The sequence below is a fragment of the Thunnus maccoyii genome, chromosome 12 (assembly GCF_910596095.1).
Source record: "Thunnus maccoyii chromosome 12, fThuMac1.1, whole genome shotgun sequence".
Taxonomy (NCBI): Eukaryota; Metazoa; Chordata; class Actinopteri; order Scombriformes; family Scombridae; genus Thunnus; species Thunnus maccoyii.
In genome coordinates, this window is record NC_056544.1 from 25,875,790 (window position 1) to 25,892,010 (window position 16,221).

Sequence of the window (16,221 nt, forward strand, 5' to 3'; positions counted from 1 at the left end):
CACTTTTTACTTTATATTTTGCAGTGGCTCTGCATCCTCCACCATGTACTTCCATATATCACTTTAACAGCTCTACAAAGGGCTCTTAGATGTCATCCGTGTTACCGGAGTATTATAAAGATAGCGGGCTGATATTCCCAGCAGAGAGCCGGGAGTGTAATATATTACTGCTGCAGCCTTAGCAATGGACCTGGAGCCATTACCACTACTCAAAACAATGGACCACAACTGAAATGTCTATATAGTACTGTTCACATACCTCCTCCTTACACCTCCAAGCTGGGTGACATTGGTATTTCAGTTTGCTTTCATGGCCTTTATTCTCAAGGAGACTTGCTGATGAGATCACTGCGACATGAGGTCACATCGACACGCCCTCTGCAACTGATTAATATTCATGTTTTTTGTTGTTTTATCTCTCTAGTAATCATTTTTTTCACCCCCACCTCCCCTCTTTTTCTCTCCACTCTGCATCTATCTGTCTCAGGGCAATGTGACCTTTTCTTGTGCTGAGCCAGTTTCTGTTGCCGTGACATTCCCCGGCCCCCAGAGTTTCCTCCAGTTGCCGGGGGCGACGACATCCACCTCTGGGGGCGTGTCCGTCGGGTTTCAGTTCAGGACGTGGAACAAGGCGGGGCTTCTGCTCACTTTTGACCTCCCTCAAGAGGGCGTGGTCTGGCTGTACCTGAGTGAGGCCAGACTCCAGCTACAGATCCATAAAGCTGGCAAGGTAGTGCTGGAGCTCAGCACAGGTCAGTCTAACAGTTTATTTCTAACCTTTTACCTCTGTTTCCAAAACCTGAAAGCTAAATCCCAACCTTTAAATCTGGTCACCTTAAAACTCAAAACCTCTAACCTTTAAATTAACCTTTAACCCCTCACCTTTCATCAATTTTACCATTGTTGTGAAGCACTTCGTAATACTTTTTAGCATAATGCTACACAAATGAACATAAACAATACAGAATTATTGTTACTATTGAATATTTTCCCAGGTTCTGGCCTGAATGACGGTCAGTGGCATTCAGTGGAGCTGAACTCCAGAAGGGGTCGTCTGACCATCAGTGTAGATAAAGAAGAAGGAGGCGTTGCTCATGCCAGCCCTTCATTTCCTGTCAGCATAGGAAGTCAACTCTTCTTTGGTGGTAAGACTTTAGCATGTGTGTTTTCAAGAGCATCTTTATTAGTAATTCAACAACTGTTACTGAGCCGTTACAGTACACCATCCTGAAAATTAAGAAGATAAATCCTCAACATCAGCGTACCGGTGTTTATGTTCGCTGAAATACAAACAGGTGAAGCACTGAGTGAAACATAAATCAGTATTCAGAGGTAGTTTTGCTAGTTCAGCTACATTTAGCAGCTGAGTGATAGTTAACCTATACTAGGATTTTGAATCAGGCATGTTTAACCTAAGGGTGAATTTAATTTCCCTCATTTATAAAACAATCTATTAATACCTTTCATGTCTGTACTTTTTTAACATATGAGTTATGTTTTCAGTAGTAAATTCAGCTAAAATTGAGTCTTTTCATATACAAAGAAGCTACTACTTTTTATGACTATACATGTGTACTTAAAACTAGCCTCCCGCTGTTCTGTCTGAAATGGGTTTTTTAACTTTTCATTCATGAACATTTTTCACATTGTCAGAACAGCAAGCAAAAAGCCAACTAGAAACAGAAAACAAACCAAAAAAAAAAACAAAGAAAAACAAATTAGAGATCATGGGACGGTCAATATGTCATGACAAATTTGCCTGATGTAAAATAAAATATTGCACATGATACAAGCAATAATTATGAGATATCTGTCTCATTAAACACGCCATTTTTTCCACAATTTTTCTCCCAATACTTTTTGGAGCCGTATGGAGAAGGTCATCTGTTCTAGAAATGTAGGTGTTTAACAATATTGACAAAGAGGCTGTAGGAGCAGTAGGACAGTTCTTCTGAAGCCAGTATTTTGTATTGGCCTTTTTACTCACCGCCAGCGAGATCTTTAGGAGGTAGGTATCATCTCTACGTAGCCCGTCAGGGATACCTCCAAGGTAGAGGGATGTGAATATTATACTTATGCTAAAACCCAGGATTTTTGAGATGATTGTCGCTACTTTCTTACAGAAGGACTGAATAGAGGGGCAAGATCAGAAAACATGAGCATGATTGACTGTGATTTCTCCACACTCCCTCCAGCAACATAGCTGGGTACCAGTTGGTTTAGATTTCTGTTTGGGAGTGATAAAAAACTTTTTCCAACAGAAGTCTCTCCAAGTCTGGGAGTTGGTGGAGAACAACTGTGTTTCCCAGGCATTCAGCCACATGTCCTCAGTTATTTCAGTGTGCAGCTCATTTCCCAATTGTTGTTTCACATAGTCTGTAGTGTCCTTATTTGTTGATGAAGTGATACTATGGTATAACTTGTTTATAAGACCTTTATTGCTTCCTGAGTTCTAAGCATCAATAAATATGTGAATAGCTATTGGTGGCTCTCTTGGATTAGACACTTTAACCTTTTTACAGAAATAATCAAGAAGCTGTAAATACTGATCAAAACTGTTAAGCTCCAATTTCTTAACAACCTTGCATATGGAAGTGATGCCAGAATGGACTCATTATCTCTATCTGTGATCTTGTGATGCTGGCGTAAAGTCAGGGTCATATACCGGCCATGTAAGCAGTTTAACCCATGGAGTTGGAAACGTTTAACCAATTCCACCCATACTTTAAGTGAGAAACTCACCCATTGACTTGCCATCTGGAATTTTTCCTTCTCCTTGCCGACACAACCAAGCAATGACTGTTGGTGTGTCTATTAAAGATAATTCCATAGTCTCTCATTTGGCTATATAAAATGGATTACACCAGTATAAAAGTGGTCTCAACTGAGCTGATAAATAATAATCCCTTGAGGATGGGAGGGTCATGCCCCCACTCTTCTCCAGCAGCTGAAGGGTAGAGAATTTCACCCTTGGTCTCTTTTTATTCCAAATGAATCGTGAAATATGCTTATTCCATTCAATAAATTTTTTCTGAGGGATTTCTATTGGAAGTCATAGGAAAAGATATAATAATCTAGGGAGAATATTAATTTTAATTGACCTTATTATGCTGCCAAAGTCGAGAGGGAGCAAACCCCACCTATTGAGTTCATTATATATTTTTTTGTTAATGCAATTATAGTTAATATCAAATACCTGTGACAGATCTTTGGGTATATTTACTCCCAAGTACTTGATATGGGATGAATTCCAGTTGAAATTATACTTTGCAATGAGTTCTTGCATGGAAGTGTAACTAAATGTCATAACCTGGGTTTTGTGTATGTTAAGGACATACCCTGAATATACCCTATATGTATCCAGCATTTTCATTACTAGAGGTAGGCCTGAACCTGGGTCCATGATTGTGATCAGTACATCATCTGCATATAAACCAACTTTATATTCCACTCCTCCTATAGATATACCTTTTAGTTTTGTCTCCTGTCATATTGCTTGGGCTAGAGGTTTGATGAATAAATTTGAAGAGACTGGGGCTAACTGGGCAGCCCTGCCTGCAGCCGTGTCACAGAGTGATGGAGTTAGAAAGGCTGCCATTAAACTTTATTCTTGCAGTAGGAGAAGAGTAAAGTGCCTGAATACATTGTATAAAATCTTCACTGGAGCTGAGTCTGTTCATTACTAGATAAAGAAATCCCCGCCTGACCAAGTCAAAAGCTTTTTCAGCATCTAAACTAAGAACAATAGAGCTAACTTTTCCTTATTAATCCGCTCAATGATATTTAGGACTCTGCTTATGTTGTCTTGGGTTTGTCTTTTTTTTATGAATCCTGTTTGGGCCTCATCTATTAACAGAGGCATTGCAGTTTCCATCCTCTTTGTTAAGATGGCGATGTACAGTTTATAGTCTGTGTTTAAGACACTGATAGGTCTATATCCTTTACAGTCCATCCTGTCCTTTCCTTCTTTGGGGATAACTTATAAAGGCCTCCCTCCAGGAGGGTGGGGTGGGTGGGGTGGGGAGCCTTCTTTTATAATGTAATTAAAAAGGTCTGCAGTAAAGGGAACGGGTGTTCTCTCATTGATTTGTACTATTCTGGGGGGAACCCATCAGTACCAGATGACTTATTCAGGCTTGAAATGGCTTTACCTATTTCCTCCATTGTTATTAGTAAGATAAGTTTATCATTAATTTCTTCACCTAGCAGAGGGAGGTCTCAAGAATTCAGATATTCAACAAGTGTGTGTCTATAGACCTGGTCTGGTTGGGAATATAAGATTTCTAGTATGTTTCGAATGTTTTTTGTATACCCTCCAGACTGCTAGTACTGTTATTTGTAACAGGGTCTCTAATCTTGTAAATGGTGTTTTCTGCTTGTTGTTTTCTGAGCCTCCAAGCAAGCAATTTTGCCGCTTTGGGGCCTGCCTCATAATATCTCTGCTTCATAAACATTATGTTTTGCTCAACTTCCTCACTTAATATTATATCCATTTTCTGCTTGACATTTCTAATTTGGTGTAAAATACAGGGCTCTTTATTAACAATATGTGCTTGTTTTAGATCTCTCTATTTTTCCTGCAGTCCTAACAATATTTAGGCTTTTATCTTTTTCAACACGGCCATCCTGGCTATGATCTTCCCCCCTGAGAACAGCTTTGGCTGCATCCCATAATACCTCCCCATTATCATTGTCCTGTAAATAAACAGCTAGGTCTGTCTCCATTGAACTTCTAAAAGTGGGATCATTCAACATGCAAGTGTTTAGCCTCCACTGTGTTTTTAGTTCTGTCTGTAATAGGGAATCACTGTGTAATAGTAAAGTTTAAAGGTATTTATTATGTTTATTATCCTAAATTCCTTGTGTGTCTGTGGAAATTGTCAGACAAAGAAAACAACCACAAAGGACGATACAAGAGTATAATACACCAAACTGACTCCAAAATGTGTCTGTTTCTGTTTCAGTGTGGTTTAAATGAGCTTTGTTGTGTTTGCCCTGGAAGACGTGTATTAATATTTGAAACTTTTTTTATATTTTATATAATGCACGGTACGGGTTGGTGTTGTGAATGGTCACCTCTACAGTTGTGTGTGCACTGAGCCAAATTTAGCTTGTGGCTCTTTTATAATGAAAGTTATAAGTCTGCTTTATCTTTCCCCTTCTCCTCCTCTCATTTCTCTCTTTACTCTTTCTGTCTCTCATGCTGCTCTCCTCTCCTTTCTCTTTCCTATTTCTTTTCCTGTTTTCTTTCTCCTCTTCACTCTTCTCTCCTCTCCTCCCTTTGTTTCACTCTCCACTGGCATCCTTACCGCCTCTTTTTCTTAAATCTCATCTCTTTTGTCCCCTCTCTGCTCAGCAATATTGCAGTCCAGCCATGTTCTTGAACTGCCTTAGGCTTTTTATCATCCAGCACGTACACACTCACACATTTACACTTGTGCACTCTCACTATCTCCTCTTCCACATTAAATGGACTACAAAGAGAAAAAAATTACCCGTATTCATTTGTTCAAGGCTTGGCATATATTTGCATTATTCCAGTAGCAACACACCATAAATTACTTTGTGTTCTACCGTACAGAGAATTGAGGCGTTCTTCCACATTTACCACAGCATCACCTTATGTTACTCTTTAGTAAATCACAGTAGGTTTGAACCCCTATAGAAAATAACACTGCACATTAATCATTACAGTAAAGAAAAGTGTGTTTTCTGCTCTTTACTAAATCACTGTCACATTAATTTTGCCTAAACAATGGGGTTAAGTCTGGTGCAGCTTTGATATTTCTAGGGGAAAAAAACGTGACTCTCTGCATTGTTGTTCAACTGCATAACTGCTCTCCTCCCTTTCTTGTACAGGTTGTCCTGCTGAAGAGAACAGTCAGGAATGTAAAAATCCTTTTAACATCTTCCAAGGCTGCATGCGTCTCCTCGCTGTAGAGAACCAGCCAGTGGATCTGATCATGGTGCAGCAAAGGCTGCTGGGAAACTACAGCCATCTGCAGATCGACATGTGTGGCATCATCGACAGGTCAGTCCCACCAAAACCCTTCTCACTGGTCAGCCGTCGAACCATCATTTTACCCTCTCTGCCATTTACTGAGACATCACTGCAGATACAGTAGTTTTACCATTGTATTCCTTAGATAAGTAATCATGTGCAATTTCAACCATACAATGCACCAGATGTTTTCATTGATCACCTGTTTTCAAAGTGTGGAGCGTTAATTTTCCAGGAACATACTGTTATTGTGGGATAACTGTCTTCAGGGTAAAACATTTGGCACAGCTTTACAGTGTTTTTATATGGTTTGAATTTTACATTTCCTCCTAACAAAGAACAGTGTTTTTAACAGCCTTTGAGATCTGTTTATTTCCATTTGTTGGTGTGTCAGGGTGAAAACATAATGGAGCTGTAATGAATACAAACACTGCAGAGTTCCAAATAGCCATTACTGCACCAAACTTATGTTCAATCTTTATTTTGTTCATCACCATAGTAGCAACTATAATTGCACTACTACAGTATTCACGATTGTACTGAACATGAGCCTGCTGAAGAGGCACAGTGAGGTCTCTTTCTATTTTAGAAAGCATTCAAACTGTATAGCCTTTAGTAACTTGTGGCAGTAGTTATTCTCTCAGTATGTCCAGTTGATCAAAAGGAGTGGGATTTAAACCCACAAGGAGATGTGTCCACTGCATTTTGAGATCAACGCCTTAACCACTCAGCCACCCTGGTGTCTTCACTGTCACCTTCAGTAGCAAAAAACCTAATAATATAATAAAATGATTTGTTCTTTTCTGTCCAACAAGCTATTAATCATCAACCACTTGTGCACATATAGGCTTCTAAGATTTGTAGTATATAACCTTTGCACAAGAAGCAGGGTTCAGGGCACATTATAGCTTCATTTTTAAGCCCAACAACTTGATCATATCATGGACATGTAAGAGCCTCAGTCACTCATCAGTTCTTGAAGTTTGTGACCAAGTGATGAGAATGGGAATGAACACCACTTGTCAAAGTTATACCAGGAGTGGGGCTTGAACCCACGCGGGCATTTGCCCATTGGATCTTAAGTCCAACGCCTTAACCACTCGGCCATCCTGGTATTGATCACTGATAAATAATATGGGCTGAAAGACCAACATTTCCATCCCTAGAGCCACAATAAAAAGTGCCTTGACTTGAATTTTATGAGGTTTGTAAACCGGATGATTAATTGAGAAGAATCCAATTCCCTTATCTAATCACTTGTTTGAAAGGCACAAGGTAGTAGGTCAATTGTCACTCTGTTAAAAACCTGAACACAAAAGGATGATGTGTCACTGCTTTTCATTTCATCCACTAGAGGCTGACCAAGACAACCATAAGTACTGGATGTTGAAGAGAGCCATCTCTGTATGAACACAACTTATACCTTTATACCAGGAGTGGGGTTCGAACCCACGAGGGCATCTGCCCATTGGAACTTAAGTCCAACGCCTTAACCACTCGGCCATCCTGGTCTTGATTAGTCACAAATACAGTACTCTTAATTGACCTATGATTGACAATGACAATGCTAACATACTGATGTTAAGCAGCTATCATGTTCACCATGTTCATCATCTTCCTAATTAGCACAAAACACAATGTACTTATGTACTGCAGAGGCTTGTGGGAATGTCATTAGTTTTGCAGGTGATAAACCAAACTATTGGAACATTTGAATTTTGACCTGATGATGGCGCTAGATGAAAAGCCAGAGGATCACTAAAGTCATTAGGATTCATCCTCTGGACACCATGAATGTTTGCACCAAATTTCATGGCAATCCATCCAGTAGAAGTTCAGATATTTTAGTCTGAATCAAAGTGGTGGGCCAAAAGACCAACATTTCCATCCCTAAAGCCAAAATAAGAAGTGCCTTGACTTGACTTGTAAGAGGTTTGTAAACTTTGTGTTAAATTGATAAGAATCCAATTCCCTCATCTAATCACTTGTTTGTTGTTCAGTCTGTTAAAAACCTGACCACACACAGATGAGGTATAAATGCAAATCTAGTGTTTTCCAACCACCCGAACCTTACCAAGATAACCACAAGTCCTGAGTGTGGAATGGAGCCATCAGTGTATGAACACAACTTGCTTTCAACGCCACTTGTTGTTATACCAGGAGTGGGGTTTGAACCCACGAGGGCATCTGCCCATTGGATCTTAAGTCCAACGCCTTAACCACTCGGCCATCCTGGTCTCAATAGTAGTAAAGTACAGTACTCTTAATCAACCTATGGTGAAAATTGTTCAGCAAAATATTATTCTTACTAAAAAGAATAGTCTTGAGGATGACAAACTTACATAATACCTGTAAAAGACATAATAGCATCTTCAGTGCAACACACTCCTGGTTGCAAACTCCTTAGGGTGACACAACAAAATGTTCTGTGAGAATACAGATCAAAATCTTTTGCATCCACAGTAAGCCAAAAAAAAAGGATCAGTCTCTTATTCCTCTACCAATTGTATGTGCTGGTGCAATTCCCAATAAAAACATAACAGCCTACTCTTGACATTCGACTGAATTAGAAATATGAAAACACATGGAGGCATTGACAGTTTAAAAAGCAACCTTGTGACAGTGCAGCTTTCAGAGTTTGGAACAAGATTGCAGTCTAAAAGAAGTTCCTTTGCTAATTGCTTTTTGACATTGGTGACTGAACACAGAGACTAACAGCCAAAGTTGTTCTGTCAGTCAGAAGTTTTTTGCATTATTTTATTTTGTTCTGAGCCTCCTTGATTGTTTTGTCATCCAACTTTATATGAGACGCAACCTTTGTGGAAGTTAAATGTAATTTTTCTTTTCCTTTGACTTTTTGGCAGAGTAATTTATTTGTGAGGTGAAGCAGTGTGGAGTGTTGGATCCAGGAAAGACACAAACAAACACACACAAAGAATCTAAAGCTTGCACTCACACTCAAAGTATTTCAGTAGAGGAATGAAGAAGTATTCTTCAGTGGAGACCTGATGTCTGAAATAACCACTGACAGCCCTGTTTGTGTTATTCTCCCTGATATCTGACAAAACAATGTTTTTGCCTGTTTCATCTCTTATCTGCTTCTCACTGAAATAATGAGTGTTGTTCACACTTGTGTATCTGCCAATTTGTTGTGATTTGTCAGCTTTGATCAAGGCTGTTTCAGTTAGCACCATGATGATATCAGTAGCATCTCTATGATTGTTACTCCCACTGTTAAAGCAATATATTATTTTCCGCCCTTTGTTAATGATGTCTGGACTTTTTACTGCAGTTTTATTCCTACTCCAGCTGTTTTTCATGGATTCGGTCACTTTGGCATCTACCGAAATTTCAGTTTTTGGTTCCTTAATTTCCTATAGGGGTTAAGGTGCCGACTATGAGCCACGACATCTCTGGTTCAGGTCTGGCCTGTGACCTTTGTTGCACTTGATTCCCCATCTCTCTTCCCTAATGCTAATAGAAAGAGTGCAATCAAAAGCAGAGCGTGTTCCTTCCAATATTACCTTTCTGTTTTCTTATATAATAACAGTTTTGTAATGCCCTCCACATAGTGAGGTGCTGAAACACATGCAGAACAAAAGAGAAGAAAGTCCATGTATATTTATGTTTATTTATATATCATTTTCATCTCTGTAATAGTCATTTATATTAATCTCTGGTGCAGAACAAATTGCCTCCTGTCCAATGTCACACCAAAAAGCACAGCACAATTAAAAGAACAATTATAAGAAATATTAACTGTCCTCTGGGCAAAAACTGACAGATACACGCACATATACATATCTACATATACATACAGTATGAACATAGCTACACACACACACACACACACACACACACCAGTCACACATTCTTACCGGAGAAGGCGAATCTGCTTCAATGGATTTAATTGAATATCTTCCTGTTCCTACATTCATCAGATTATTATTCATTAGAATACAGTTTCAGCACAGATCTGACTGCTCACTGGAACAAAGCAAGAGAACAAACATAGCACCCATTGTACTTTCCCTCTCTGTAACTTTGTTGATTAGATTTTGGGTCCATGGAATATAGGATTTAAAGGAAAATTGAGTTACAGACACAGTTTCTTTTCCAGGTCTGACTTTAGAGCAGGTTATTACATCTGTTTGTGTGTCTGTGTGCAGACTTAATAGCAGTGTAACCCCATGCAATGAGTGCGATATAGAGGCAGTCATGCGTTTAATAGACTTGACCCATCAGTCTTGTGGCAGAACAGGAGCAGAATCAACAGATTTAGTTTATTTCAGATTTAATGTACTTCAGTTCAAAACCCATGTTCAGAAGTCCATTCAATTCCTGTAGAGGTGGGCGATGAGGGGAATATTGTATGAAAGTTTTTCCTATAGGCATGCTTGGAGGGGTGGCTCATCCAATGGACACAACCAGTTCATTAATCATATAATACATTCCATATGGCACAATTTACAGTCAAAAATGTGATAGTGACTCCTACTGTCAGGACTTATCAGCTTCAGTAAATCAGCCAAGCTGCTTTCATGTAAATGTGGACTCATGCAATCCTGTCTCCTAGAAATTATATATATATAATTATATATATATATATATATATATATATATATATATATATATATATATATATATGCTATTGAATTGTGTTTCCAATTACGTTGCATTGGCATACGTAATCACTGCCTGACTTATGTTCACAGGCAACGTTTTTTCAAATTAATTAAGCACTACATTTATATACGCCCCGAGGCCAGAGAGAGGAGGTCGGGTTGGTTAGCGGTTGTACAAGATGCAGTGTGGTTAAAGCCCCCCTCCAGTGTATTTTGACATTTTTAAGATATTTCATATTTTTCTCATTGTTTTCTAATTGTTTTTTCCTCAAACAGTGTGGCTAATCAACATTGTCCTGACAATGTTGATTAGCCACACTGTTTGCCAAATAAATAACTTAATTTTGCGCTCAAAGTTCAAAGATTTAAGCTGTTGCTAAAATGGTTCGATGATGTATGACTATAGCAGAAGCTGCAGTCATTCATCGCCCTCAGCAAACTTATAAAGATCGTTGTGAGCTAGCTAGTCAACTTCTCTTGTATTTTACCATAATTGTAGCATTATAGCCTTAGTTATATCTCTCTGTCTGTCAGTTTGTCTTTCTAGTTACTTAGCTAACTTAGTTAGGTGTAGTTAGCCAGCCTAACTTATTGCATTAGCTAACTGAAGGTCTTCATTTTAATTTTTAGTTTCCTCCACTTTAGTCTAGTGTGTTGTTTGTTTTCACAATGGCATTTGTGAACTGGTGCAATCATCACAGTGGATTACACGAAATCCCACCCGCAAACAAGTGTTGGGCTGTAGTGTAATCAGTGGTTGGACTTCGTTAGGCTGGAGGACAGATGACAGTCAAAGTGTCACATTTTCATCTGCAACGCACATTTTACTAAAGATTGTTTCACCAATGCAATGGCAGTGGAAATGGGGTATCAGAGAGGGCTGAAGTTGAGGAGGGATGCCGTCTCAACCATCAGCACTGATGAAATGGTGAGTTGTGCATTGTGAACTTTTTCAAATGATTTATTCACGCTAGCAAACTACTTGACGACTGATTATTTCATTCTTTCATAACATAAACAAGAAGTGTCTTTGCCCACCACCTCAAATATTCATAATGTTCAGATAAGACACCACTGTGTCTTATCTGAAAATTGGATTTCATGTAATCCACTGTGTTGATTGCACCAGTTCAACGCACACACTAATGCCATTGTGAAAACAAACAACACACTAGATATAATGATATTTGTGATCTAATTACCATGTTTTCCCAACTTACATGGTAGACTTACTGTCCAAGAAAAGGCCCTTTTTTGTGGCTCAGCTTTGTCATGAGTGTGCAGTGATCTTTTCAAAACAAATGGTTAATACCAGATGTAAGAGTAGTAGTATTGAGTGAACTGCTCATCCGGATGACATGACTGCTTCTGACTGTCTCCACCAACAATGACAGCATAAGTCATTTCTTCAAACACAACCTAAATGTATGTTTTCCTGATCAGAGACATCTTGTGGTGGAAGTAGTGTGACGTTATGCAGTTGTTGTTTGGTTTTGCATTTTGAATTTCAGCTGATCGTTTTACTTGAAGTTGTCTCAATGGATTTGTTTTGCTCCCTTGTGGACTTGTTGGTGTCGACCTCCACATGGATGTAAAAATAAACATTAAATACAAAGATCCTGTTTGCAGTAAGCGAGCTGGGCTTTGTCAGTTGTATACTTGAATCATAAACTATGGGTTTTTCTGGCTTCATTCATGGGAAAGCTGTGAACACTACAGTCTGCATGTTTGTGGTCAAAGGAGCAGTGACCATTCTTTTCCTCTCTGAGATGGCAGTCTCACTGTCAAAGAATATATAGATACCAGGAGTGGGGCTTGAACCCACGTGGGCATTTGCCCATTGGATCTTAAGTCCAACGCCTTAACCACTCGGCCATCCTGGTTCAATTCACTTTAGTACATGATACTTATTCAATACATGGTGATTGAAAGACTTTGGCAAACATGTTTGGGAAATATAAATCTTACAAAAGAAATTAAATGCCAGGAGTGTCATTTGAAACAACAGACTTGTGTCCATTGGATCTTGAGTGCAACTTAGCCATCTTGGTTACATCAGTGACATTCAATGTGAAGATAAAATGCCCTACTCGTATCTTTCCAGCAAGCTAATCAAGAGCATTGAGATGCTGTCATTTTAAGAGGATTGTAAACAGCATGTTGATTTGATATGAATAAAAATGTGTCTACTGATCACTAGGTCAAAGTTCAGAAAAAAAATGTGACCAGACAAGGCCAATTTGTCAATGCAAACATCCTGAGGTTAAAAAAGTTGGAATTTATAAAAACAAACTTGACAGGAGAATGTGTGCACCTGTGCAGAAACTCTCACCCAGGCGTACGAACATTTTGGAGACAGGGGAAATTGGCAATGCAGATGGTGAGGTGGTGAATTGAAGCCAGACTATATAATGATTCCTCTCACACATTTAATTTCACATAATATCAAATGTTAATTATAGATCAACTTTATCATAAACAAGCCAGCAGTGTTACTTGTGCTTGTGCTTGTAGTGAGCCATAATTATTCCATGAGCACCTTTCAATTTTAAAAGATATAAACCAACTCAAATCTTAAGCAATTACATCTGTGATTTATTATTGAACTATCAATGAATTATTGAGTGCAACGTGCTGTCTCACCATCATGTTCCCAACCCCCAGAGCGCAGAGGAGAGGGCTGGGCTGTATGCTACTCACACTTGTCAGTTGTGGAGCAGCACAGTGCTGCTGAAAGGCCAGGATGATGCCAGGAAGTGGCAGGTGACATGATTCTGGAGAGTCTGGCTTGCCTTTCCAAGTCCAAATCCAAAGCCAAGATGACATCAAACAACTTTAAAGAATTGCATAACAGAGCACTAATAGATTTTTAAAAATATCTTCTAATACTATGCATATATCACCAAGTACAATTTTACTTTTCATATAGTTTTTGTGTGTAAAATCGCTGCAGTGATCACATTAAAGAAACATGGGTATATTGGATTTTGGAGTAAATATAAATGAATACAGTGTTTATTGTATTTTAGATATTGAGTGTGTAGTCTTATCAGTCATGTATGTGGGTATATACAGTAGATGCTTAACAAATACCAAGCAGTGCCTCCACTAGTTCATACTCTGACAGTTTGCAGCAATGTGCTTCTTGGCATCTACCTCCATGTCTGACCACTTTGTTTAATTTCGGGAATTGTTTCGTTTGTTTCACCGATTGCATGAACAGCTGCTGCAGCCGTCAGCCTCTTAAACTTTCCTCATTTACTGCTGCCTTTCACCACAGGACTGTACAACATGTACATCAATATTCATGAGGGCTTTTGCATCGACCATTTAAAGTTAATTGTGGGCGCGTATGGGGTGGGATATGAGGTTTGTCTTTGAGCGCACATTTTTGAGTTGATTATGATTTATGAAGGGAAAAATGCATGCATTCGTGCATGTGCGCAGTTTTATAAATCTGATTATTTTTTGGCACATGCTGTTTTATAAATGATGCCCCAGATGTATGGAGATTAGAAAGTCAGCAAGGTTTAAACTTCTCTTTAAAGCTCTGTTTTTTCATTCATTACCCAACTGTTTCTGTAACCTTTCATGAGTACAACCAAGTGCAAGACTATGAATACCTTCCAGGAGAAACAGTCTGGAAATGTGTGCCATTAACCCCATATTTCAACGATATCGTGTCTTGCCCTTTTCTGTGACAGCAGTGCTTTCATCCTGTCTTTGGGATGAAAGCACTGTTAGCATAACCCAAGCCACAGTCTGTCAAAGCAAGCATCAGTTCTAAAGACATCAAGGGCTTGGAAGAGAGAAAGCGTACATTAACACTTTTTATTCATATTTATCATACCAGGAGTCAGGATTTAACCCACATAGCCCTCTGCCCATTGGATCTTAAGTCCAACACCCTCCACTCAGCCATCTCAATATTTGACCACGATACCGTACACCTTTGTAATCTTAGCTGATGGAAAGTATGGGGAAATGTAATGTAATAATAATTCTTTCCTTAACGTATAGACAGAAAGACTTGTGTCCATTGCATTTTGAGTGCCCGAAGCGCTCGGCCATCCTGGTGACACCCGGTGACAGTTATCCCACTGACACAAAATACACTGAACTGATCGATGCCTTTGATGCTTGAAGCACAAAGGAAAGTGTTGATTACTCATTTAGTCTTTGATAATTCTCATACGTCTCAACTAATGACCCAAAATGTGATTGTCTATAAGGATGTGTAAAGCTTCAAATATACACTGTGCACTCACATGAACACTGATGCATCAAGGTCCACAAAGTTGATTTCACGAGTTGCTGCATTTGAAAATACTCATACACTTAACGTCTTTATATAAATTGCAGTTTTAAGTCTTGCAGTGAATTGTGCTATTGCACCTCTGTTCAGGCATTTGCCGCCCAGTATGACAAGGTGTCTCTTGCTGGTAGTGACCTCTACATTGACATGAGAGTTAAGTAGATTATAACATGCTTTGTGTGCTTATGTAAAGCATGAACACTACTTGTTGTAGCTTCTGGGATAATTTGTTTTTCTAGCAGTACATTCTAGATGTCTGTGTTTCCTTTCCTACATGGTGGAGTAATACCAGGAGTGGGATTTGAACCCACGAGGATCTATATCCATTGCATCTTGAGTGCAACGCCTTAACCACTCGGCCATCCTGGTGATGTGATAAGTTTTCTCATTGACACTTAATGAAAGTGACTAATGACCCAAAATGTGACAGTTTCAGCTGAAGTCAACAGCGCTTCTTGTCTTTCATATTTAATGGTTGCATTGAATTTGGCTGCAGCCGGCAGCTGTTTTCAGAGAAAAAGTCCTAAAGATCCATTGTACACTACCTGCCCAGCACCAAACGGCAAACAGACACAGTTAGTGACGAGCTGGTGAACATAGTGGAGCATTTAGCAGCTAAAGAGTGCGATATTTCCCTCAGGAGTTGGTAGAGAGCAAAGACGAAGCTAAAAGAGAATAAATATTGGACAGAAACACGACTCCAAATGAATGATAATGTTGCTCCGTAACTGCTGGACAAGTAAATAAGCAACAGTTTTCTCCATATCAATTTTCTGCTGCCACCAAGTGGCCAAAAAGCTAACTACAGAAATTAAACCTACAGGCTAAATAAGAACGTGTTTGCAACAAGTAAGCTGATCCTTGTTTGTGTTTATGTGTTTAAGTAGAATTGGTTTCAGGCTTAAATGTGTTTCATTGCTCTTTACAGTGCAATAGAATATTCATTCAGACTAAACAGACAGACTGAACTTACTTCAAAGCTCAGCAACAGTCAGATTCATATGTGACAGAGATCAGATGTCACTATAGACACAGTGAGATTGATTATATGAACACTCACAGTCCTGAAATCCTACCCATAACTCTCTCACCCACACAAACACTAAACAGTAACATAAAAAGCAGGCCAAGCACTACGAGGTTAGTGTGGTAATGTGAATTTAAAGTGGAAGCTAAGTGCTTTATCTCGAGGCTCCTGCTTACTCTTAGATTAAAGCAGTAAAGAGATAAATGGAGGTAAAAAATCACACTGTAGCAAGCTGACAGGTTGCTGAGTCAGG

At 39.1% G+C, this 16,221-nt stretch overlaps 1 protein-coding gene and 5 non-coding genes across 8 annotated transcripts in view; 1 reads left to right on the forward strand and 5 right to left on the reverse strand.

Annotated features, from left to right (window-relative positions):
* Positions 1-16,221, forward strand: part of LOC121908486 (contactin-associated protein-like 4) — a 135,222-nt gene that overhangs the window by 69,518 nt on the left and 49,483 nt on the right. For all 3 annotated transcript variants that reach the window (XM_042428536.1, XM_042428537.1, XM_042428538.1), the window contains exons 8-10: positions 488-752; positions 996-1,145; positions 5,860-6,031. In XM_042428536.1, coding sequence (XP_042284470.1) covers positions 488-752; positions 996-1,145; positions 5,860-6,031 — 587 coding nt within the window. The remainder of the gene's footprint in view (positions 1-487; positions 753-995; positions 1,146-5,859; positions 6,032-16,221) is intronic.
* Positions 7,033-7,115, reverse strand: trnal-uaa. The gene has a single exon. It is a non-coding gene; the product is annotated as a tRNA-Leu (tRNA).
* Positions 7,430-7,512, reverse strand: trnal-uaa. The gene has a single exon. It is a non-coding gene; the product is annotated as a tRNA-Leu (tRNA).
* Positions 8,156-8,238, reverse strand: trnal-uaa. Its single transcript has one exon. It is a non-coding gene; the product is annotated as a tRNA-Leu (tRNA).
* Positions 12,427-12,509, reverse strand: trnal-uaa. The gene has a single exon. It is a non-coding gene; the product is annotated as a tRNA-Leu (tRNA).
* Positions 15,228-15,310, reverse strand: trnal-caa. Its single transcript has one exon. It is a non-coding gene; the product is annotated as a tRNA-Leu (tRNA).